Source organism: Harpegnathos saltator, unplaced genomic scaffold (assembly GCF_003227715.2).
Source record: "Harpegnathos saltator strain DR-91 unplaced genomic scaffold, Hsal_v8.6 scaffold74, whole genome shotgun sequence".
Taxonomy (NCBI): Eukaryota; Metazoa; Arthropoda; class Insecta; order Hymenoptera; family Formicidae; genus Harpegnathos; species Harpegnathos saltator.
Window position 1 is genome coordinate 783969 of NW_020230582.1, and position 23881 is coordinate 807849.

A 23881-nucleotide genomic window follows, 5' to 3' on the forward strand; every position below is an offset into this window, starting at 1 on the left:
CTGTCCCTCCAAAGTTATCGGATTCTGAGGAATATTTAATGCAGTAAAAGTCACATACAGTAACATTACTACATTTAATGGATTAAATGGCGTCATTCTAAAAAAATTACTAATTATTAATTACTAATTAAATTACTACTAATTAAATTACTACTAATTAAATTACTACTAATTAAATTACTACTAATTAAATTACTATTAATTAAATTACTATTAATTAAATTACTAATTAAACACTCCAACCTATCCAACTTATGATTATGTAAAACATATTGCGTACTTTATATTTAATGAAGCAATCTCTTTATGTTAGTTATATGATACTCCTTTCTCTCTTGACATAAAATGTGATTTGAGTCCAAAATAAACCACTGAATCGTGAGAAATATCAATATCGTAAGAAATAATCAATAATTCAACGTCTCGCTAATACTAGGTGCGCAACTAAGTTCCGGACTTTTTGATCAATGAAAAATGGAAAATTTCAAGAGAAATAATGGTTTATTCAAAGTATCGTCCCTCGCTAGCTATACATTTTTGCCATCTCTCTGGCAATACATGAATACCGCGACGATAAAACGATGCGTCTTTGGACCGAAACCATTCATCCAACCAATTTTGCACTTCTTCGAAATTGGCCAAGTGTTGCCCAGTCAAGTCATGCGCCATCGACCGGAACAAGTGACAATCGGAAGGGGCCAGGTCTGGCGAATACGGCGGGTGCGGTAGCAGATCCCATTTCAGCGTTTTGATAGTGTCCTGGACGATGGAAGTGCGATGACACGGAGCGTTGTCGTGCTGCAATATCACTCGTTCGTGTCTCGTGTCCCATTTTGGCCGTTTTTCGAGCAATGCATGGTTCAAATTGATCAGTTGTTGTCGGTAGCGATGCCCATTGACAGTTTCGCCCGGTTTCAGCAGCTCATAGCACACGATTCCTTTCTGGTCCCACCAAACGCAGAGCATTATCTTCTTTCCGAAACGATTTGGCCGTGCCATCGATGTTGATGCTTCGCTAGGTGAAAGCCACAATTTTCTGCGTTTGGGATTCTCGAAATATATCCACTTCTCATCGCCAGTAACAATTCGATGCTGGAAACTCTTTCTTTCATGCCGCAAAAGCAAAATTTCGGAAGTGACTCCTTGATTTTCCATCTGTCTCTCAGTCAACTCATGCGGCACTCATTTTCCTTCCTTTTGAATTTTTCCCATGGCATGTAAACGTTTGGAAATACCTTGACGAGTCATGTTTAATGCCTCCGCAAGTTGATCTTGTGTTTGCGTATCATCTTCATTCAATAACGCTTGTAGATCAGCGTCCTTGATTGTTTCTGGTCTTCTGGAGCGCTTCTTGTCCTCAGTGTCGAAATCGCCACTTCTGAGGCGTTTAAACTAATCTTCCCAGGTAGTTTTCGATGGTGCATGTTCGCCGTAGGCCTCCTCAAGCAAACGATGTGCTCCAGCTGCACTTTTTTTCAAGTTAAAGCAGAAAAGCAAAGCTTCCCGCAAATGCTGTTTATTTGGCACAAAACTCGACATCTTCGTTGTTAGAAAAAATATTTTTGCGTTGCGATATGTGTTGGTATTACGACTGATTATTATTAACAGATGTCCAAGCTATAAAAAAACACACCTTCAGACATGTATGTCGACTACATGTATCGTTAGCGCCATCCATGTGTGAAACCCAGAAACTTAGTTGAGCACCTAGTATAGACACAGGAAGCAGTCCTACAAAATATGTAATAATGAAAAAAGTATTCTAAAATATGAAGCATGAAAATTCAAATATTACATAGGCTGAAAAGAATTGTAGAAATTTCCTTGAGTTTATTAGAATGTAAATAACTTTGTTGAATTGTTGAATTAATATTGACGCGTTACGTGGATTATTTTATGTGATTATTTTATATGATATGCACACCACAGCACAAAAACTGTACATATAAAACTGCACAATAAAATAATTATTTGCTAATTTATAAAATTAGAATAAAAAGTAATTTAAAATTATTATACGAGTAAAATGTTTACACGTTTACGAAATCACATTACCAATAGATATAGTATTACGTGACGGATACGCTCGCGATGGATGAGTTTAGACAACGTCGAAGTTACGTTTTGAACTGATAATATTCCACATCACGGATGTTTATATACATTTTTGCTGTTCACGGCTCCATCATGTTGCACACGATACTATTGTTTGTTCCACAATTCTATATCAATACGCGAGTGTTATATTTATTTTCAATTGTGTATCCAAATCAGGCCAGTTGGCAATGCTTCGTGAAACTGCCAGCAATCGTTATGTAATAGCACAATATCTCCTACATTTTTAACTTCAGTCAACTTCTCTTATATTTACGTCTCAATATATTTATGCTAATAAAAGTAGAATTAACAGAAGATATTGCTATTTATTAAATATACTATATGAGAATTGAGTCAGTCTCGACGAGTTATATCGAGTGTCATTTTAAATCTCGTTAAACAACTGCGTGTGTTCTATATATATTCAGTATGTTTCTGTGTGTGTATCTGTATATAATTCGTATTCCAACATTCACTCATGCAATAGCGCCACCAAATACGTTTCCATTCTCACGCAACATAATTTATCAAATGCCATATAATGTTATATAATACGTTGCATATGATGTAATTAATAATAATTTTTGCTCATTTACAATACGCAGAAAATGCAGTTATTGTTTGTGTAAACATCATTTTGTTTTTTTTTGGTAACGCAGGGGAAATCCATCATGCATACCCCCGACCCGTTGGGAGGGTCGAGGGTTATGTCAGACTCTTATTGACTGGGGAGAGTGAAGGCCCTCTGGGAAAGGGCCTCACTCCCCCGCCCCCCTTGACTACTTAAGAGTCGAGGGGGGCGCGGAGGGAGAATAGGCATGTCCCCTCCCTCTGCGTTGAAACCAGAAGGCCAACCCGGCCAGACATAGTCCGACTGGGGTACCGTGCCTCGATCTCTTTTGGAGAAAGAAGGCGCAGTAATTGGGCGTGGGGCTCCTTGCATGAGCCCTGGGGTCAGGGTGTCGGGAAGGGAATGTTGGCGCAGTTCCCCTGACTCGCCCCCATCTCGGCCTGACCGGTAGACATCCCGCAGAGGGTTTAGTGAGTAAGAGTCTCACATAACCCTTGCCTCTCCCAGGAGGCGGGGGGTACCCATGATGGGCTTCCTCTGCACTAACAAAAAAAAAAGACTCTTACTAACTAAAACCCCTGCGGCTTGTCTACCCACCGAACCGTGATGAGGGGAGTTAGGGGAACTGCTCCCGCATTCCCTTCCCAGCGGGCTTCCCCACAGTCCTTCCCCCCGGCCAATACTAGCGTATCGTCTGCGTAGCAGACTACGTGGCAGCCGTGGGGGAGGGGAGAGCGCAACACCCGGTCGAACGCAATGTTCCATAGCAGGGGGCCGAGTACCGACCCCTGCGGAACACTGCTCTCCATGATGTGCCGGCCTTAGACCCCGCCTCTTCCCGAGTAGGCGAGGTCCCTGCCCCCGAAGTAGGCCGACAGGATGCGCCGGAGATAGACGGGCACCCCGTGATACTCGAGGGCCCGTCCAATCTCCGGCCAGGGCAGGGTGTTGAACGCATTCGTTATGTCCAACGATACCGCGAGCAACACCCCGCCCCCTCCTCCACGACTGTACGGGTCAGGTCCCGGATTTGCTGGATCGCATCCAGCGTCGAGCGTCCGGGTCTGAACCCGTACTGGTTGTCGTGGAAATCCGGCCCCTCCGAGGACAAGTGCTGGACGAGGCGGTCAGTAACGATGCGTTCCAGTATCTTGGCCGCTTCGTCCAGCAGGCATATCGGCCTATAGGCCGGCGCCCCGCCGGGCGTCTTACTCTCCTTTGGGAGGAGGACCAACTTGGCCCTCCTTCACTCCTGGGGGAAAACCCCCTCCTTCAGGCACCCGTTAAGAACATCCCGCGTGGTTGCGGATAGGTTCCCTTCGCAGAGGGCGAGAGCCCAGGCTCGGCCAGGAATGCCGTAGGGGTCAGGGGCTCCTCCCCGCGGGTGCCACCTTGTCGTGGTGGGGAGGCTTGAAGGTCCCAGTGATGTGCAGAGCTGTGCCGGCGGGGGCTTCGGCCCCTGGCAGGTTCTACCATGCCAGTGGTCTGCACTGAGGGACTGGACTAAGAGCACCCAGGGTAGACATGGCGGGGTGGCCGTCGGCCATCCTCGACCATTTTTTAGGAAGGATGGGTGAGGACACCAACCCTCCGACATTGCACGCCGGTGCTCCGGCAGTCGGAGGGCCAGGACTCCACCCAGTGGGAGGTTCCGTCTCTCAGGGCATTGCACGCCGGTGCTCCGGCAGCCCTGAGGGACGGGCCACACTCGGGTCTGCACACCGTGAGGTTTGGGACCCTCACGGGGTGGCTGGGGGGGCTCCAGGCCGCTCGGACGTATTCCGAGGTCGGGACCGGGGCCCCCCGGTGTGAGCCCGGGGGATGGGGATCGCGTCATCCCTAAACCTATCCCTCGGGCGGCGGAGCATTGCTGGCCGCCGTGGGGGAGGGGTCCCGTCGGGACGCGACGACGGTGACCTTACTCCTTCCACGGTGCCCCCCGCGTGGCGGCGCTTTTGGCGGTGCCCTCGGTGTCGGAGACGAGGGACCCCCGAAACCGGCTCACCTCCCAGTAATGGGGGTGCGGCGGGAGTAGGGGGCGGGAGTCCAGTTCCCCTGAATGTCTCCTTTCCCCGGGCCCGAGACATAGACCGGTTCCCCGGGGGAACTCGGGGACACTACGGAGTTTTCCGTAGTGCGGGCATGCCCGGCCGGTCGAGCCGCCAGGAGTGGTGGGAAGAAAAAGAAAATGACTGACATTTTGAAAAAGGAAGGGAAAAGGAGGAGGGAGGATAAGGGGAGCGATATGGCGAGCGGGTCTTCTGAGAAGGTGGAGGTGGCGGAGTCGCTTGATGACTCGGTGGCCTCCACTGTTTTGTTGGAGGAGGATCCGACGGTCCCGGAGGATACACAGTATTCCCGGGAAAGCCATACCAAGTGGGAAGGGAAATTGCGGAAAATGGAGAAGGCCTGTAACCGGGTACTGGCGGGATGCAAAAAGACAAGGGAAGATGAGGATGTAAAGCTGTTTAATCAGCTTTTCTATGACGTCGCGGTGCACACCCGGCAACTTGTCGAGGAGATTAATAAAATCTACGGGGAAAGGGCTCTCCTGAGAAGACAACTCAGACAGAGTAAGGAGTGGAGCCGGGAGCAGGCCAAAAAAATGGATGAGGATGCCCTCGCGTTGGGGAAACTCCGCAAGGGTAAGAAGATTGGGCAGGCCACGTTGAAAGCTGTGAGGGAGGAATTAAGACTGGTACACATCCGATTGGATGAGTGCCAGAAGGAGAGGACAAAGCTTTCTGTGAGGATGTCGTCCTCACAGACAGCTGAGAGGAAGAAGTCTCTCTCATCCTCAGCGACTCAGACGGAGTGGGGAGTCTCTGAAAGGAGTGCATGGATGAGAGAGACAAGTCAGGAGGTGGAAATGCAGACGGAGAGATCTCCCTCTCCGACCTTGGGGAGGGGGAAAGGAAAGGTGATAGCCGTGGCACCTCGGGAAACCGGGGAGTGGGCCATGGTAGATCACAGGAAGAAAAAGAGGAAGAAGGAAGGAGAGATGATTGAGGCAGGCGCTGATCGGGCCCCGTTGACCCGACGCCTGCCTCAGTCGAAGGGAGAGAAGCGTGGAGGGAATGAAAGGGGGTCGGCCGAGACCTCCTCCGATCAACCCGCCGACGCTATAGGGGGTAAGAAGAAGAGAAGGAGACTCGGGTGGGAAGAGGGAAAGTCGGGAGAGGCCCCCTCTTCCAATCAACCCACCCAACTTATGGAGGGAAGGAGGGATGGAAAGGGGGGAGGGGGTCGGGGGGTTCGGGGTCCCTTGGTCCCCTCTGACCCCTCCTCATCCTCAGGAAAAGGGAGGTGGCCGAGGCTACCGAGGACGGCGGCGGTTACATTACGCCTTGCACAGAGAGCCTCCTATGCGGAGGCCCTCCGGAAGGCGATGGAGAGAATTCCCCTCGGGGAGATGAATATCGGGAGGGTGGACGTGGGAAGGAGTGCCGATGGGGCGATGATCGTCCGCCTCTCGAATCCGGACCCCGAGGGGAAAAAGGCCGAATGGTTGGCCGGGAAGTTAAGGGAGGTGATCCCGAAGGCAGTGGTCAACAGGCAGATTCAGAAAGGGGAGCTCCGCCTTGTTGGGTTTAACGAGGCGGCCTCCCCGGAGGAAGTGAAAAGGGCATTGGCGGAGTGTACAGAATGCCCTATCGAGGCGATCAACCTTGGTCCCTTGCGCTGGGGCGCGAGGGGCCGGGGGGTCGTCTGGGCGAGACTCCCCTTAGTTGCGGCGGTGAGGGGGAGTGTGGCACTGGGGTGGTCGGTTGTCAGCATATTTCTGCTGGCGGCTCGGCCACCCCAGTGCTATAGATGTTGGAGCCCTGGCCACACCAAAGCAATGTGTACCGCTTCGAAAGATCGAAGCGGACTATGCTATAGGTGTGGCCAGGGCGGACACACGGCGCAGGCGTGTGAATCGGCACCACGCTGCGCCGTGTGTCAGGAAGCTGGACGGGAGGCTGGCCACCGGATGATGAGTCCGGCATGTTGGCTGGCCTCCTCCTCCAAGGGGGGCGGTGGGCGCACGGGGCGCCGCCGCGGCCGTCCCCCCAACGTGGGACCCGTGGGGGGCGGGCGTGTTTCCACGCCCGCCACTTAGGGGGGGTATTTTGATGCCGAAAGGCATCAGTGTCGGACGTGGAGACACGCCCGCTAATGAGGATACCGCCGAGATTGGTGTCGGTGGGGCTAGAAACAGCCTGGGCGATCGCCGGTATACCCGATCGGCGGAGGGGAGGATGTTGTACGCCGTCTCTGGTAGAGATGGCGCCTCCCTCCCCTGCCGCGGTGAGGGGATCGGCAAGGCTGCGCGACCGGGTTAATAGGACCCTTCGCTCTGGTCCTTGGACCGGAGTAAAGCATCCACCAACCGTATTCCCTCAGCGGAGGGAAACGTGCGATGGGTGAATAGGGGCAGGTCCGGATGTGGGTCCGGCCTGTCCCTGTCTCCATCTCGAACACCGGAGGTGGAGACGGGAGAGGGAGGTGGTACCCCCCCTCTCCCGCCGGCCTGCAGCTTTTGCCGGCTAGGGTTGGGCGGCCCTCTATTGGCTCCGGAGCCAGTTTCCCAGGGGTCTTCGACCTTACCGCGCCCGCGCTCGCGACATCTCCCCCCTTTGCACATATGCCCCCTTTCTTATCAGAAAGGGGGCCTGACCTATCTGTCCCAGGCGTCTTAACCGGGATTTTCGATCCCGTCCTCCGGGCCTCAGTTGTTCCCACGGTGGGTGGCCGCTCCTCTTCAACCCGGGAGCTCACCTCACCATCCTCCCGGTGGAGGGGGTGCTTCCATCCTTAGACGGGGGTCCAGCTCCCACGTTGCGTGGCCGCCCCTTTTCGTCCCGAGGGCTCACGCGGCACGTCTCCCGGTGGAGACTTACCTCGGTCCCCATCACCCCCTTCCCTACCTCTTTAGCCCCTTTAAGGATCGCTGCAGGGGTCTTAGTCGCTGGAATTATATTTTTGGCCGCTCCGCAGGTGAACTGGAGGTGCAAAGCATCCCTAGTCCTCCCGCGTGCGGCCTTACTCTCCTCTTTTTCGCTGTTTTCGGCGAGGAGGGACTTCTCATCTTGGGGTAGCCCGGGGGACTGCCTCGCAGGCCCGGCCGCCAATACGGTGAGCGGACTTCCTCCTCTCATTTTGGCACAGGAGGCACCGCACCTCTGCGGCGCACCCCCGTGCTACGTGACTGGCCCCTCCACACCTAAAACAGTGGCTCCCCACTCCAATTTCGGACTGGCAGGCCATTCGACGATCTCCTGACTTCCCCAGTCTGGAGATGGTTCGGGGGGCACCCCGTTAATTTAAGCACGGCCCTAACTATTAGGGAGATAACCGAGTCGTCCAGGCCAACGAGGCAGAGCTCAGTCCATCTCGTCGGCCTGGCGATCACGGCCTCCCTACAAAGCACATCCTGGAGATTCCTGGCCAGGCGGTCGGCCTTCGCCTGACCGTCCTGTCCAGGGATCTCCAGTAACACCCCCTCGTTCCTGGCCCTCTTTACCTTAAATTTGTTAGGTTCCAGACCGACCTCTTGCAGGTCGACCCGTTGCTTGACGTGTGCCATCACATCTTTGATGGAACCCCCCGGCAACGCGGTGACAGTAACCGGGTTGCGCGGGGGTTCCTCGCTTGAGGCCTTTTTTGGGGAGGAGGGGGCCCCTTCTTCGGGGCTCCCTTCTTCCCAGCTCTCCCTCCTTTAGGGCGAGGTGCCGCCTTCCTTGCGGCACCCTCTCTCTTTGTCTGAGGCCCTTTTCCCTTCCTCTTCCCTTTACGGGTGGACACGACTGTCCACCCGTCTTCGCGCCTCTCCTCAGCAGCCACTGGTTGCTGCAGAGGAGGGCAAAGCCCTCTCCAGTATCCGCCCAATGCGGGCGATTTCAGTCTTGAAACCCCAAACTTGAATTTCCAGGGCCCCAAGACGTCCACCAGGCCCCCTTCCTCCGCCATCCTCTCGAACTCCTCCAACGCGTCCTCTACGTTGCAGAGGGACTCACGAGTGAAGTTATTCAAGGCCGCCAGGCTCCTGCCCACGTAGCCCTCGGCAGCCTTCTTCCCCGGTTGAACCCTAAGATCTCGCAGGTAGTTCAGGCCTGCGATGACCCTGTCAGCCAGGGTCCTAGTCTCCTGAGTGGGTCTCCGCACGCGCGGAATCCCCCACTGGAAGCATTTCCTGCCCACGCCGGCACACCCCTCGCGCGTGTCCTGGGAAGGAGCTTCCTCGGCCGGAGAGGCATATTCGCCCTCGGCCACAGGGAACCCCTCCTCCGGGAAGTGCCGTTCCCACACCTGAGAGGCGGTGAGGTTGATGCTAGCCCCCGCCCCTCCTTCGCGATTCCAAGGAGCCGAACTCCTCCCCGCCCGTGAGACCTTACCGTTCCCGAGCGGAGGAAAATGCACCTTCTTGTCCCTCCACAATTGGAAGGCGGACGTTTCCGCCTTCCTTTTCTTCTTTTTAGGTGTCCTCAAAGAGGCCTGGGGCGAGCCACACCGACTCGCCCCCGGTCTTTCCTTTGGCATCCCCCTTCGGGCGGTAACCAGTTCCGGTGGCGCTCTCGCCTGGTACGCGCCACCTAGCCCATCGTGGGATGACGACAGAAGGGTGGTGCTGGGACGATACTCCGCCTCGCACCGTTCTCCGGCTCCGAGCATCGGAAGGTTTTCTCCTTTGTTCGACATGCTACCATAAAAGTGAGGGTTTTACGTGTCCTCACACACACGGATTTGATTTCGGGGTTTTCCTTCCCCTAGACTGGCTGCCCTCACCTAACGAGCCCGCGCTGTAGGGGGGACCTTTGGACTGCACAAGTGCAATCCTCCAGTCTCTGAGTAACTCCTGGAGGCAGCTGCCCATCTAGGATTTTGTTGGGATGCTCTTAGCAGGCGATCCTCCCCACCGGGCCCTCCCTTCGGTTGGACCGAAGGTACTACCCCAGTGGATCACGGGTATGCCTGGGCTTCTCCACCACGACAAGGTGGCATCCCTCGGAGAGGTGCGAAATATGCCTCTACGGGTGCTGTAACTTCTTCATTCGACAAAAAATGCTTTCCACGGAGGAATTGTTTCAGGTTTCGGAACAGATAGAAGTCGCTAGGTGCCAAATCTGGCGAATACGGTGGATGATCAAGCAATTTGTACTTCAATTCATTGAATTTAGACATTGACAAAACACTTGTGTGAGCAGGTGCGTTGTCTTGGTGAAAAATTATTTTTTTGTGCTGCAAACCAGGTCTTTTCTCACGAATTTTTGCGTCCAATTGATCCAAAAAGTTACAATAATATTCAGAGTTAATTATTTTATCATTTTCCAGATAGTCAATTAACAAAATCCCTTTAGCATCCCAAGAAACTGATGCCAAAACCTTTTTTGCCGATCTTTCATGCTTTGTTTGCTTTGGAGCTGAACATCCAGCTTCAATCCACTGTAAACGTTCCTGTTTCAATTTAGGAACATGGTGATAGATCCAAATTTCATCCATAGTTATAAAACGACGCACAAAATCGGTTTTATTCTTCTTAAAACGATCCAAATGACGCTGAGAAATTTGCTTTCGAGCGAGTTTTTGTTGAATTGTTTACGTATGCGGTACCACTTTTCCAAACACCTTTTTGATTTGTAATTCTTTATGCAAAATATGCCATACCCGTTCATCTGAAATGCCTGTGGTATGAGCAATTTCACGCGTAGTCACACTTGGATCTTCAAAAACAATAACATGTATTTGCTCAATGATTTCTGGTGTTGATGCGCTTTTTGAACGTCCACTGCGTGTATCATCTTCAATGCTTGTACGACCACGTTGAAACTCAAGTACCCATTTACAAACCATTGTTTTTGAAGGAGCAGATTCCCCTAACACATTTACCATCTCAGAATGAATTTCCATTGCCTTTAAACCTTTTTTAACATAGAACTCAATCACTGCACGCTGTTTCAAATTTTCCATTGCAAACAAATATACTGACACGTCAACTTCAATTGGCTTGTAAACACAGAAAGAATTGACCGATGGAAATGAAACCTAACCTATGTTCATGTGAAGAGTGATTCTATATAACCGACCACAATTTATAATTCTACCGTTTACTTATAGATGCCGCTCCGCGAACTTTTCACGCAAGCAGTATTGTAACAGTTTGGCTGAAAAGTTCGTAGGCTAACATAGTAAGACAAATGTTTTTGGTAAAATTCGATTTTATTATTCAATATAGTTGCCTTCGAGGGCGATACAACGATTATAGCGGTCATACAATTTTTCGATACCATTTTTATAGTACGATTTCTCTTTAGCCTCGAAATAGGCTTCAGTTTCGGCGATAACCTCTTAATCAGTGCTAAATTTCTTTCCAGCAAGCATTCTTTTGAGGTCTGCAAACAGAAAAAAGTCACTGGAGGCCAGATCTGGAGAATACGGTGGATGGGGAAGCAATTCGTAGCCTAATTCATGCAATTTTGCCATCGTTTTCATTGATTTGTGACACGGTGCATTGTCTTGATGAAACAGCACTTTTTTTTCTTCAAATGGGGCCGTTTTTTCGTGATTTCATCCTTTAAACGCTCCAACAAAGTTATGTAATACTCGCTGTTGATGGTCTGGCCCTTTTCGAGGTAATCAATGAATATAATACCACGCGCATCCCAGAATACTAATGCCATAACCTTGCCAGCCGACTGTTGCTTCTTTCCACGCTTTGGTTTCGGTTCATCGCGTTCGGTCCACTCGGCTGACTGTCGATTGGACTCTGGAGTGTAATGATGGAGCCATTTTATCCATTGTAATATATCGACGGAAAAATTCGTCTTTATTACGGTTGAATATCGCTAAACATTGCTCCGAATCATCAAAACGTTGTTGCTTTTGATCGATTGTGAGCACGCCCGGCACCCACTTTGCACACAGCTTTTGCATGTTCAAATATTCATGCACAATATATCCAACACGTTCCTTCGATATCTTTAGAGTCTCAGCTATGTCGATCAACTTCACTCTACGATCATTCAAAATTATTTTGTGGACTTTTTTGATGTTTTCGTCGGTAACAGCCTCTTTCGGTCGTCCACTGCGTGCATCGTCTTCGATGCTCATTTCACCTCGTTTAAATTTAGCAAACCACTTCTCAACGGTTGATTTTCCTGGTGCAGAGTCCGAATAATGTTTATCAAGCCAAGCCTTGGCTTCAACAGTATTTTTTTTCGCCAAAAAGCAATGCTTCATCAACACACGAAATTCCTTTTTATCCATTTTTTCACAATAACAAAAGTTGCTTCACTCACAATGTTATATCTCACGAACCAATTGTCCGACACCTGTGAAATTTATACACGTTTCTTTAGAAGGTTGGTACTAACTAAACATCTTATGGATTTATTCTAGTAGCGCCATCTATGTGTTAGCCTACGAACAGCCCAACTGTTACCAATTCGCACCACTTATTCAGGTTAATAAAATTTAAAATATCGTTAAATTATCTCAAACAAAAGCATATGTTTGGAAAGGTCGCTTTTTCTACTTGACACGTTATATTTGTTAACCTGTAACTAGAGGAAGAATTGATTAAATTTAAAAATTTAAAAATGATCTGAGAAAGTAAGACCAAGACTTTAAAATGATAATAAAACATTACAAAATTCTTTCTTTTTCTCGGACGAACTTTTATTAGAAAAAAGCACTATGAAATTATACATCAACTGCACTATAATACATATTTTGTGAATTATATATCAAACTGGCAGCAAAGTCATGTCGTTTTTCTCGAATAGATGGCTTTATTTGTCATTAAACGCAACTAACTTTATTCCAAATTCTATAACCTTTATATCATTTGATATCCTAAATCTTTAAAAATCTGATATCTCAAATCTTCTTTAAAAATCTGATATTTCAAATCTTCTTTAAAAAAGAATGCATCATTCGGTAAAGAATTGTTTGTTTGGCATTGAATTAAAAATAGAAAATCAGAACGAGCATTTCCGTCATATTTTACTTTTTTACTTTTAAAAAGGACAGAACGGTGTGCAAGTAAAAAATTATGTGCTGTGTATGGTGAGGAATCCTGAATAAACTTAGCCAGTGTCAACATTTGCTCGTTTTTGTTCAGGAGATTTTTTTGTGAATTAGAAATAATGCTCTATTCTATGAAATGCATCATGGTCAGGCCGGCCAATTGAGATTGATGACGACAAAATAAAAGCATGGCTTGAATCCTACTGCCATTATATGATATAAGAGATCTCTAAGAAGCTAAACGTATTACATATGAGTATTAAAAACCATTTAAAGCAACTTGAATACATCAATAAATTAGATATTTGGATTCCATATGAGCTTAAAGAAATTTATCTCCAATCGCGTCAATATCAGCGATTCTGTTCTGAAACGTGAACAAAACGATTCGTTTTGGAAACGAATGTTAACTGATGATAAAAAATGAATTATTCACGACAATGTGGAACGAAAAAGATTGTAGAGCAAATGTGATGAGCCGTCACAAAGCACTTCTAGAGCAGACATTCACCAAAGGAAGATGCTTTGCTATCTACTTGGTAAAATTACAAGGATTTGTGTTTTTTAAACTACTTAAACGTAATTAAACGATTGATTCGGAACTATACTGTCATCAATTAGACAAATTATATGAATCAAGCAAACAGAAGTGCTCAGAACTGGTGAATCATGAAAGATGTTATATTCCATTATGATAACGCTGGACAACATATATCGCTGGTTATCTACTAGAAATTGTTGCAACTTGGATGGGATATGACTACATTCATCATATTCGCCTGACCTTGCACCATCAGATAACCATTTATTTCATCCCTTGCAAAATTCCTTGAAGGGAAAAAAATTCGATTCTGATGCGGCTGTCAAACGGTACTTAGATTAGTTTTTTGCCGATAAGAACGCAGAAGTTCTTTTGCAGAAGTTCTACGAGATCGGAATCATGAAGCTACAAAACAAATAGCAAAAGGTCATTGAATTAAACAAACAATATATTGCAGAATAAAGTTCTTGCTTTGTATAAAAAAATTACTTTTGATTTATATAGAAAAAAATGACATGACTTTTTTGCCAGCCTGATAGTATACGATATTATATGAAAATAAGGCATGAACGTTGATGTAGAGAGAGTTGTAAGTTTGGTTCTTTCTATTTCTCTTAGAACGAGTGACTTTATGATACAATATTCTAATTCGTATCTGTAGGTTTTTTGTTTTATTGACATACTAATTTTATCAATATACTAGTTGAAGAATGGGTCCTCCTACAAATGGGACCTTCTATAAATATTGCGATATAATGAAATACGTTATGTCGCAATGAATCCTTGCAACTCTACAATTAAAGTAAAGAAACGCTATATCATTTATTCTGTCCTATTAAGACCTTAATTTACGATTTACTACTGCGCAAAAAAAATATTTTGTATTACTATATTTTATTCGTTCTTTATGCTATTCATATCATATCCTAATTCTGAAAGCGCTAAAGTATATAAAATCCGATGCTTTTCCCGAGGTAATACATAAAAAACTTTTTCTTTTATAAAGTGATTGGTCCGTAATACCATCTCCTATATTTATGAAATTTTTATTTATTTGCCTGTATACTAGAATATATTGAATATATCCAATAGTGCTCTGCTTTTTTTGTTAATTTGATGATTTTGAAATTTCCAAAAGTCAGTAAGTTAACAAAAGTCAGGGCGCTATTGTAAGAATATATTCTTGAGACTAAATAGAGACTAAAAAGAAGTTTAGTACTACTTTTTCTTCCGACAAATAGTCAGCGAGATATCATGTTAAATATTAAAAAAGTTATCAAGTTTTTCTTAAATATTTAAAAAAGTATTAGGCAAATAAAAAGATGTTTTAGATAAGTTGTTCAAATTAATTGGTGAGAAAAAAACGGTCTAATAAAAAATTGGAATTTCCATTTAAAATTTTTATTTTAATCTTTACTAGACTTTTCAAGGTTATCCCAAGGTCAAATTCATAGCATCAGTAAATAGATCCTTTCAGACCCTACAACTTTTGTCTGAAACATTTTTCTCTAAAATTTTGCATTTACGGAAAAAATCGGGTGATCTGGATAGTCTGAAACACCCCGTATATAAAAGTATTGAAAAAATGATGAAAAATGATTTTCGCTTAGGAACATTCTCCTTAAAAGTAAGGCTGTTTATGTTATGGATTTAATTATATAGGATGTCCGGGACCTTTTAGAAATGAAAAATTGTGAAGATTAATCAAGTCAAACTGAGAAGAAAAGTCTTTTACCATTTTACAAATAAGTACGCAACTTTTCAAATTATCAATTAGAAGAGCCTCTGAATGTGGTAATTTTTAATCATTAATATTAGGTGTACAACTTTGCTTCCGCCGTTTTCTTTTTCCGAAATTCGAGGCTTTATTGTAAAAAACTGGTTATATATTTATGATTCAAAGTATTGTGCATCGCTGGCCACTAGTTTCTCCCATTTTTCGGGCAGCATACGAATCCCGCGTTGAGAAAACTGGTCATCTTTTGAAGCGATCCACGAATCGATCCAATTTCTTACTTCTTCATAAGACGTGCTGGTCAACCAGGCCGTGTGCCATTGATCGAAACAAGTGACAGTCAGAGGGAGCAACATCTGGAGAATACGGCGGGTGGGATAGGACTTCCCATTTCAACGTTTCCAAGTATGTCTTGACCACTTTCGCAACATGGTGTCGAGTATTGTCATGTTGCAAAATCACTTTATCGTGTCTCTCGTTGTATTACGATTTTTGCAACATGGTATTTGACTTTCTTTCTTAGTTTGATCTCATTAATCTTTGCAATATTTCATTTCCAAAAGATCCCGGACACTCTATGTTATCCTCAAGGTTAGCGTGCATCATGTCGCATCACGACCGAGATTAAAACCGCTAATTATTTAACACAATCATACCGGAATAATTATTACTGAAAGACCGGGAATCCTTCCTTCCCCTCCTTCCGCATTTTACTCGTCACTCAGTGTTCTTTCTCTATTCTAGTAATTTCAATAGAAAATTATGGGTAGTCTGTACACATTTTAACTAATTTATTCGAAAGGAGGGCTCTACGCCAATTTACATAATTAGCACCCGGCGCAATTTACTCGAGGATATACACCTGTACCTCTATGTCATGCGATCCGTGGAATTAGAATATGGCCTTTAATATCAAGAACAAATTAGAAACACCATCTTGAATTCACATCTTCACTCACGAGCAATTCCACGTGAGTCGCGTTGCTACCTGACACCAATATTCAGAAGTCCTCTTTTTTCTACTATTTGCATTTATAAACACTTTTATTACGTGGCTTGACGATTAGACAACATTGCTACTGATAAAAAAAATTGAAGAGATTTTATCACTGAAGACAAAATCGAACGTTTTGCGAATAGCGTACAAAATTAACAAAAGAAAACCACAATTGAAAATAACTAAAAAAACTTTCACAACTAAACCGAATCGAAATCAAAACTGATTTCTCTCGATAGAATTGAACGAACTGAAGATGAGAAAGATAACCTACTTTTGCTAAATTTAAAACCCAAACCGGCTACATTGGAAAGTATTGGATAGCTATTACCATTTTAAAATGTTGAGTGACATCGTTCTTAATGAGAACGCGAGTGATATCAATGATAAAAAAATCTCTTGTTTCTTTGATTTTTATAAATATTAAACGATTCAGTTAACAAATAACATACGTAATAGCATGCTGTCAATAGCGACTATGAATTAACCGTTAATTCGGATTTCAGTTTAACCTTTCCAGCTGTCTCTCGTCCTACTTTTCTCAAAGATCCGAGAATGAGCAACTTCGAAAGATTCACAATTCGACTTCTATCCTATAATGACGCTATTAACTCTTAAAATATAATTTTAACGTCAGATAATACATTCCGCAATATCGGATGCGAGAACTTCGTACGAAAAATATTTCTGGCCGTAAAAAAAGTATTTTCATAGATACACTGCCCGGGACTTGAGAGAAGAAAGAAAAGAACAGCTAATCTCAGGATACTTGCGCTCGAATTAATGTATGCGAAATATTGTATCGAACTTCGACGAGTATTGCCGAGGTTTAGAAAACGCGAGGTAAACTCAATTAACCGAACGCTCGTGAGTCATATATCGAGCGACTGGTTATTTTTTGCAGATAACTCCATGAAAGAAGTACGAGCTAACCATTCTTGTAGCCAGCGCGATAATAACCACGACCCGACAGAATCCGATGGTTCTCAGGCGAAAGATAGGTACGGTCGGCTTCCGGAAGTACGACGACCTTCCCGGTGGCTGGCTGTGCTTGCGAGAAACGAAGGGCACTCTTTCTCTTTCTTTGTCTCTCCTTTCCTCTTCCTATCCCATCTCTCTCTTTCCACCCCCCTCCGCGCGACAGTCTCTAGCTATTCCCAGTCACGAACATCAGAAATTAGCGGCACGAAGCTCAGCACTTGATGTAAGCAGATAAAATTTATATGCGCCCAGGATGCGCAAGAACGCGTTGTGGGAAACTATGAGAGTGCGAGATTGTCGACCTGTGTCCCGCAATCGAGTGTTTGACCGAGCTCTCGATGTGCAAAATACCGAATCACTAGTCTACTCTCTTGGTAGTTTTTCGATATCTAGTTCACCGAATGGCATAGAAGCCTCCTTTATCAAACTCCACTCAATTGCCTTATAACGAGCGCTCTCTCTCTCTCTCTCTCTCTCTCTCTCTCTCTCTCTCTCTCTCTCTCTCTCCCCCCCCTCTCTCTCTCTCTCTCTAATATTTACACTGTACTTTTTATATTTAATATTTACATAACATTCAATGTTTATATTTATATTTTTTTTTATTTATGATTAATGTCTTATAAATATAACAAGTCTTATAGTAAACAAATAAATAAATATTAATAATAAAATATCAATGATGAAAAATATTTTGATAAAGTAAAGATATCTGTTTTTCTTATAATATTTATAAAGATATTAATAATTTTATTTATAATAGAAAGAAACAATAACATTTAATAAAGAATTATTAAAAAATAAATATTAATATTTTATGTTATTATTCTATTGTTAATAATCTTGCTTTATTTATTTTAATATTATCATCATTCTTATAATTATTCATCATATTATTATAATTTATATTACATATAACTGTATGTTACATATAACTTTTTTTATTAATGTATAATGTACGCAATATTTAAAAGTTTCTTCTCCCAAAACGCAAATAAATCTCTTTTTCTCTTTTTCATGCATATATGCAAGTTCAGATAGTTCTATTCTTTGCCTGCGAATTTTTGAATGAATGTAGAATAAATTTCTTCCTGTCAAGAATCCCGGAAGGATTAATGGCCACTCGGAAATCTTTAAAATAATGTGCCACGCCGTTTAAGGCCAAGTGCGGTCAATCGGTTTTCTGTCCCACGTAAGAAACGCAAACATAAGTGCTAGGAGAGGATATTTATTTCAGGTATTTATATGTGATCAATTTATCTATCTCCACGAGACGATGATAATGATTATGATTCCTCCACTGTCCGGAAACAACGAAGCGCCAGTCTCTGGTAGTCGCTGCAGGACATCTTCCTCATCGCTAGGCAAATCTTAATTTTCTTTGGGCAAAACAAGCTTCCTCGAATGTTTCCTTTGGAAAATAAATCTCTTACATGATATGTGGCAATTTGTGCACGGGAGTTTCATGTGTCGTAACGGAACGTTCTACACGTACCTCTATGCTTACGTACCATAACCTACGTAACATAACCATGCGGAATTAGATAATATTCTATATACGTGTGCCCTTAGAAAATATTTGCTATGCATGCTCAATGAGCATAAAATAATGCGCTTCGGTATCCTGCCATTCTTCACCGTTCCGCATGTTCAAATATGCCAATCGTACAAGCAAATATTTCATTAAGATAGTTAGTTCGTCACAATACTGTTGAAAAGATAATAACTAACACTATGAATATAATATGACACTATCGCAAAAGGATATCAATTAAACTTATATAATGTTTAATATATAATATATAAATAAATATAATGATATATAATAATTAACAAAATAAAATATGATAATATTAATTAAATTTACATTAATGTTTGAAATAAAGGGTGTAACTCTGAAAAGATTACAAGTTTAGACAAATATTCCACTTGAAATATCGCGTTTTATTAGAGACTTATTTTTGGGAAAAGCTATAAGAAACCTACAATTCTAAAATTTTGCATGAAAATTTAACTATTTCATCTTCAATATTAAACAGTTATAAATAATTTTGTGCAAAAGATTTTACTTGCACGATTGCCACAAACATTATAAACTTTTGAAATCAGAACGGCAAAAACATTGATATTTATAACTATTATTTATAATTATTGTTTAATTAACTATAAATTCACAGCTATCGTCCTTATTAAAATGAAATCAATATCTTTTCCATTTTTTAAGCTGAAGAAAGCACTAAGTTAAAGAAACTTAATAATCGATTTTTTTCCTTAAATTAGGGGAGATCGAGAATGATTGATACACGAGACATGTTGATACATTTAAAATTATTGCAAAATGACAAACGATAAAATTGCATAAAAAATATAGTTATTCTGTAGAAACATTGCGGTCAGGTTATAATAAGTTATTTCAAGCTAACTATTGCATAGCTAAGCTATCTTTCATCACGACAACGCCAGACCACACGTTTCGAAAAAGACGCTGCGCAAACTGAAGAGCCTGAAATGGGATGTCTTAACGCATCCACCGTATTCTCCTGATATCGCACCATCTGACTATCACTTGTTCCGGTCATTGCAAAATTATTTAAATGGAAAAAACTTTGACTCTTTGGAGGCCTTAAAAAACGGTGTCTCTTCGTTCTTCGAATCTAAACCGCGCAGTTTTTATGATCGAGGCATCTGTATGCTGCCAGAACGTTGGGAAAAGATTATAGAAAACGATGGAGAATATATCATTGATTGAATAAAGATTTTTGTTTGCCTAATCACTGTGTGACTTTTACTCACAAACTCCGCACGAACTTTTGCACTCACCCAATAGTATATTTTCAGAAACAAAAAATATTTTTAGTTTTTGATAGTCAAAAGTAAAATAAAGCAGACATATATATTATGTTTTATCAATAAATTTGGTCACTATATTATGGTTGCAATAGTTTATTTAGAATCTTCATTTTAAAAGTAATAATGTTTAGTTATATTGACGGCTTGAAATATATACTTTTGTTTATATCAATAATCAAAATATGTAAATATGGTGAGCTGGGACTGGTTGTTACAGAATCTATTGTTATGGCTGTCAGCTGTTTATTATAACTTATTGCATTAGTTCAATAAGTGCACTAGTTCACTAGTGCAGTTAAAAAGAACAGATTAATAACTTTTATATAACCACAGCTATAATCAATAGCAACAATTGATATTGTGATTTTATATAGAATTTCACCTTTAACGTTCTTGTTAAATATTTGAATATTATAATTACGTACATGTAGATATATATAAAGTATGCGTTTTCAAAAGGGAGGGGAAAAAAGTAATCGGCAATCCTTACGGATAGATACATCTGTTAAATTAGCTTTATTGGGTGAAAAGTAAGTTCGGACAATAAATAAAGAATAAAATAAACAATAAATAAATTCGTAAAACAGTAAAAGAAACAAAGTTAAATTTTTAGCGATATAAGTTTTTTAGAGATATATTTTTTAGAGATATAAGTTTATGTTATTTAATGAAATTCAGCACATATAATTTTTTATACTATTTCACACACTTTAAATCATTCAGATTTAAATATTTTCTTTTCCATTTTTCTTTTCAAACAAAAAATTGAAAATTATGTCAGGTTTTTATAGGCTTTACTAGTGCAACATTTTATAACTAATATTTTTATTTTTATGTTACTGTAATTTGTGAAAGAAAAAGATAAGATTGAAAAATGACTGACAAATATGCTTTTATATTTATATCATTGATAAATATGTTTATGTTTATATCATTAATGTTAAATGAATATATATTTTATCTGCAAAATGTTAATAACTATGTTATGCACATTTTTCACTTATTTATAATCATTAAATGTATTATTTTCTAAAATACAGAGATCTGTAACAATTGACCCCAATAACTGTAACAACTAACCTTATATATGAGGTTGGTTGTTATAAGTGTTGTCGCCTTATATTTTTCATTGATGAAACAAAATTAATAGAAATATTCAATCAAAGAAATAATTTTTGTATTGTATAAGTATATGGCTATTAAAAAATTCTGATGCCACTTATATTCCATTTATTACTTACGCTTGAAAAATTAATTAAAAAAAGCTGTATCAACCAACCCCGGTCTCTGGTCTATGTTATTTTGTAAATAATCAATGTTTATTTTCAATCATAGTAGAAACAATAAGCATAAGAACTGAAGTTTCGTATTCAATCCTGGCCTAATTTAATGAAATTTTACAGACACAGTACTTAATAAATATTTCCTCATGCTACTAGGGCGAATGTGCGGAAGCGTCTTGCTTCTGAGATATTTAATTTTTTATTATGTGATCAAATAAATAATTTTTGAAATTTTTATGTAGAAGAAAGATTAGAATTAAAAAATATTTTGCTGAAAATTTTTATTTTATTAACATTTTACACATTATAAACACTAATATGTCAAAGTATCAAGAAAAATGAGAAAGAATTGAAAAAGTTTATTTTCTTATATATTTGGATGTAATTAGCATCTGAACAATAATAATAATTAAAATCTATTGTCTGGCTCGTGTTTTCTGATACTTTGGATGAGAAAACGATATCTATAATTGTATGATTTGATAAATTTGCAACTTTTTACGCAAAGTAATAAACTTATCACTATAGAAGGGCGAAAGGTTTGAGTATTATGTTAAAAAAAAGTTTAATTTTGTTTAGATTATTAATTTAATTTATGTTACGTTAGGTTATATAAATTAGTTTATATTCGAAAACGTAAGAAAATAAGCTTTTCCAATTTCTTTAATTTTTTTCTTTAATAATGATATTTTGATACTTTAGTGTTTATAATCGTATAAGATATTAGTAAAATAAAACATTTCAGCAAATATTTCGAATTTTAGTCTTTGACATGGAAATATTAAACATTGTTTAGTTAGTCATATAAATTATATAATTTGTGTCTAGCGATAGATACGAGTATGTCAAATTTTGAACCTTGAATCTTTAACCTGTCGCTAGGCACAATAGTCATCATATAATTCTATATTAAGTCATTCTTAACAAAAAAGTTTTTTATCATTTTACATATAAATTCGCAAATTTTCAAGTTATTAATTAAAACAGCTTACACTTAATTAAAACAGCTTATAATTAATTAAAGCAGCTTTTAGATGTAGTTATTTTCAATCATTAATAACTTAATAACTATTGCGAATTTTGTAAAATAGTACTTGACTTTTCTTCTCAGTTTGATCTGATTAATCGTCACAATTTTTCGTTGCTAAAAAATCCCTGTATATGTATGTATATATAATACACACACGCAAATTTATGCACGACCACGCATGCACACGTATCATACGCACATACATACATGAAGGGTGTCCCAAAATGCACGCAAGATTTGAATTTTGCGCCATTTGTGCGGTAAAGTGTTGCCAACGAAAAAAAGACAACGTGACAGCTGACAGTTCAGAGTTTTTAAAATGGAATACTACACGAAAGAACAACGAGTTTTTCATTGTTGAGCAATATTTTAAAAATAATGAAAGTTTGGCAGCTATAGTTCGCAATTTTCGTACAAAATATGGTCGGAATAGTGATTTAACTTCATCAACTGTGAAGAGATTAATTAAAAAATTTAGGGAGACTGGATCAATTAGTGATCTTAAACACTCTGGCCGTCCTTCAACAAGTCTTTCAACACAAAACATCGAAGCAGTTCATGAGAGTGTGTTGAGAGTCCAGGAACATCAATTCGGCACCGTGGTCAAGAATTGAACATTTCGAGAAGCTTTTTACAGCGTATTCTCACGAAAGATTTGCATCTTCATGCTTACAAAGTTCAATTAACTCAAGAACTGAAGCCTACTGACCACGCACAGCGAAGAGAGTTCGTTGAATGGATTATGGAACAACAACAAGTGGATGCTGATTTTTCGAACAAAATCATCTTCAGCGATGAGGCTCATTTTCATCTTGATGGCTTGGTTAATCGACAAAATTGTCGCATTTGGGGTTCAGAAAATCCACGAGTGATTGTTGAGAAACAAATGCATCTACAATGTGTCACTGTTTGGTGCGGATTTTGGGCTGGAGGCATCATCGGACCATTCTTCTTCGAAAATGCGACTGGTCAGGCAATAACAATTAATGGTACTCGCTATTGCGACATGATAATCCAGTTTTTTATGCCTAAATTGCAAGATATGGATGTGGACGACATGTGGTTTCAACAAGACGATGCCACATGCCATACAGTCCGAGAAACAATTCAATTACTGCATGAGTCATTTCCTGGTGGTATAATTTCCCGTTTTAGTGATCAGATTTGGCCGCCCAGATCATGCGATTTAACGCCGTTGGACTTTTTTCTTTGGGGTTTTTTGAAGTATAAGGTTTATTCCAACAAGCCTACGCCTTAAAGGAGGAAATTGATCGCTGTATCAACGAAATTCAGCCACAATTATGCAAAACGGTCATGGGAAATTTCAACAAAAGAGTACATATGTGCCAGCAAAGCCGTGGAGGCCATTTACCCGATATGCTATTCCATACATAACCCTATACTGTATACTTTATGAATCAATAAAAAATTTTCAATTTTTAATTATAAACCTGTGTTTTCTATCAAAATTACTTCTTGCGTGAATTTTGGGACCCTTTATATATACCCTTTATATACACATTTCCACACATTTGTGGCATTCAATTTATGGCATACATTTAATAAGTGCTACATATCTATAAAATTTCATTAAAATCGAACCGGGATTGGAAACAACACTCTAACCGACACAATTTTATAATTTAATAATATTTTTACCATTTTTAAGTTTAAAAGTTTACAACGTCTTAAGTCGTGTCAACCATATACAAATAAACTTTTGTTCTACGTTACACAAAATTATCTATAACTTTATAGATATTAAAAATATTAGGTGTGTGAATTAATTCG

The 23881-nt window shown here is 41.3% G+C and overlaps 1 protein-coding gene across 1 annotated transcript; it reads right to left on the reverse strand.

Moving 5' to 3' along the window:
- Positions 1-11374: 11374 nt before the first annotated feature.
- Positions 11375-11914, reverse strand: LOC105190686 (putative uncharacterized protein FLJ37770). Its single transcript, XM_011153560.2, has one exon. The coding sequence runs from the start codon at positions 11912-11914 to the stop codon at positions 11375-11377; it is 540 nt and encodes a 179-aa protein (XP_011151862.2).
- Positions 11915-23881: the final 11967 nt, after the last annotated feature.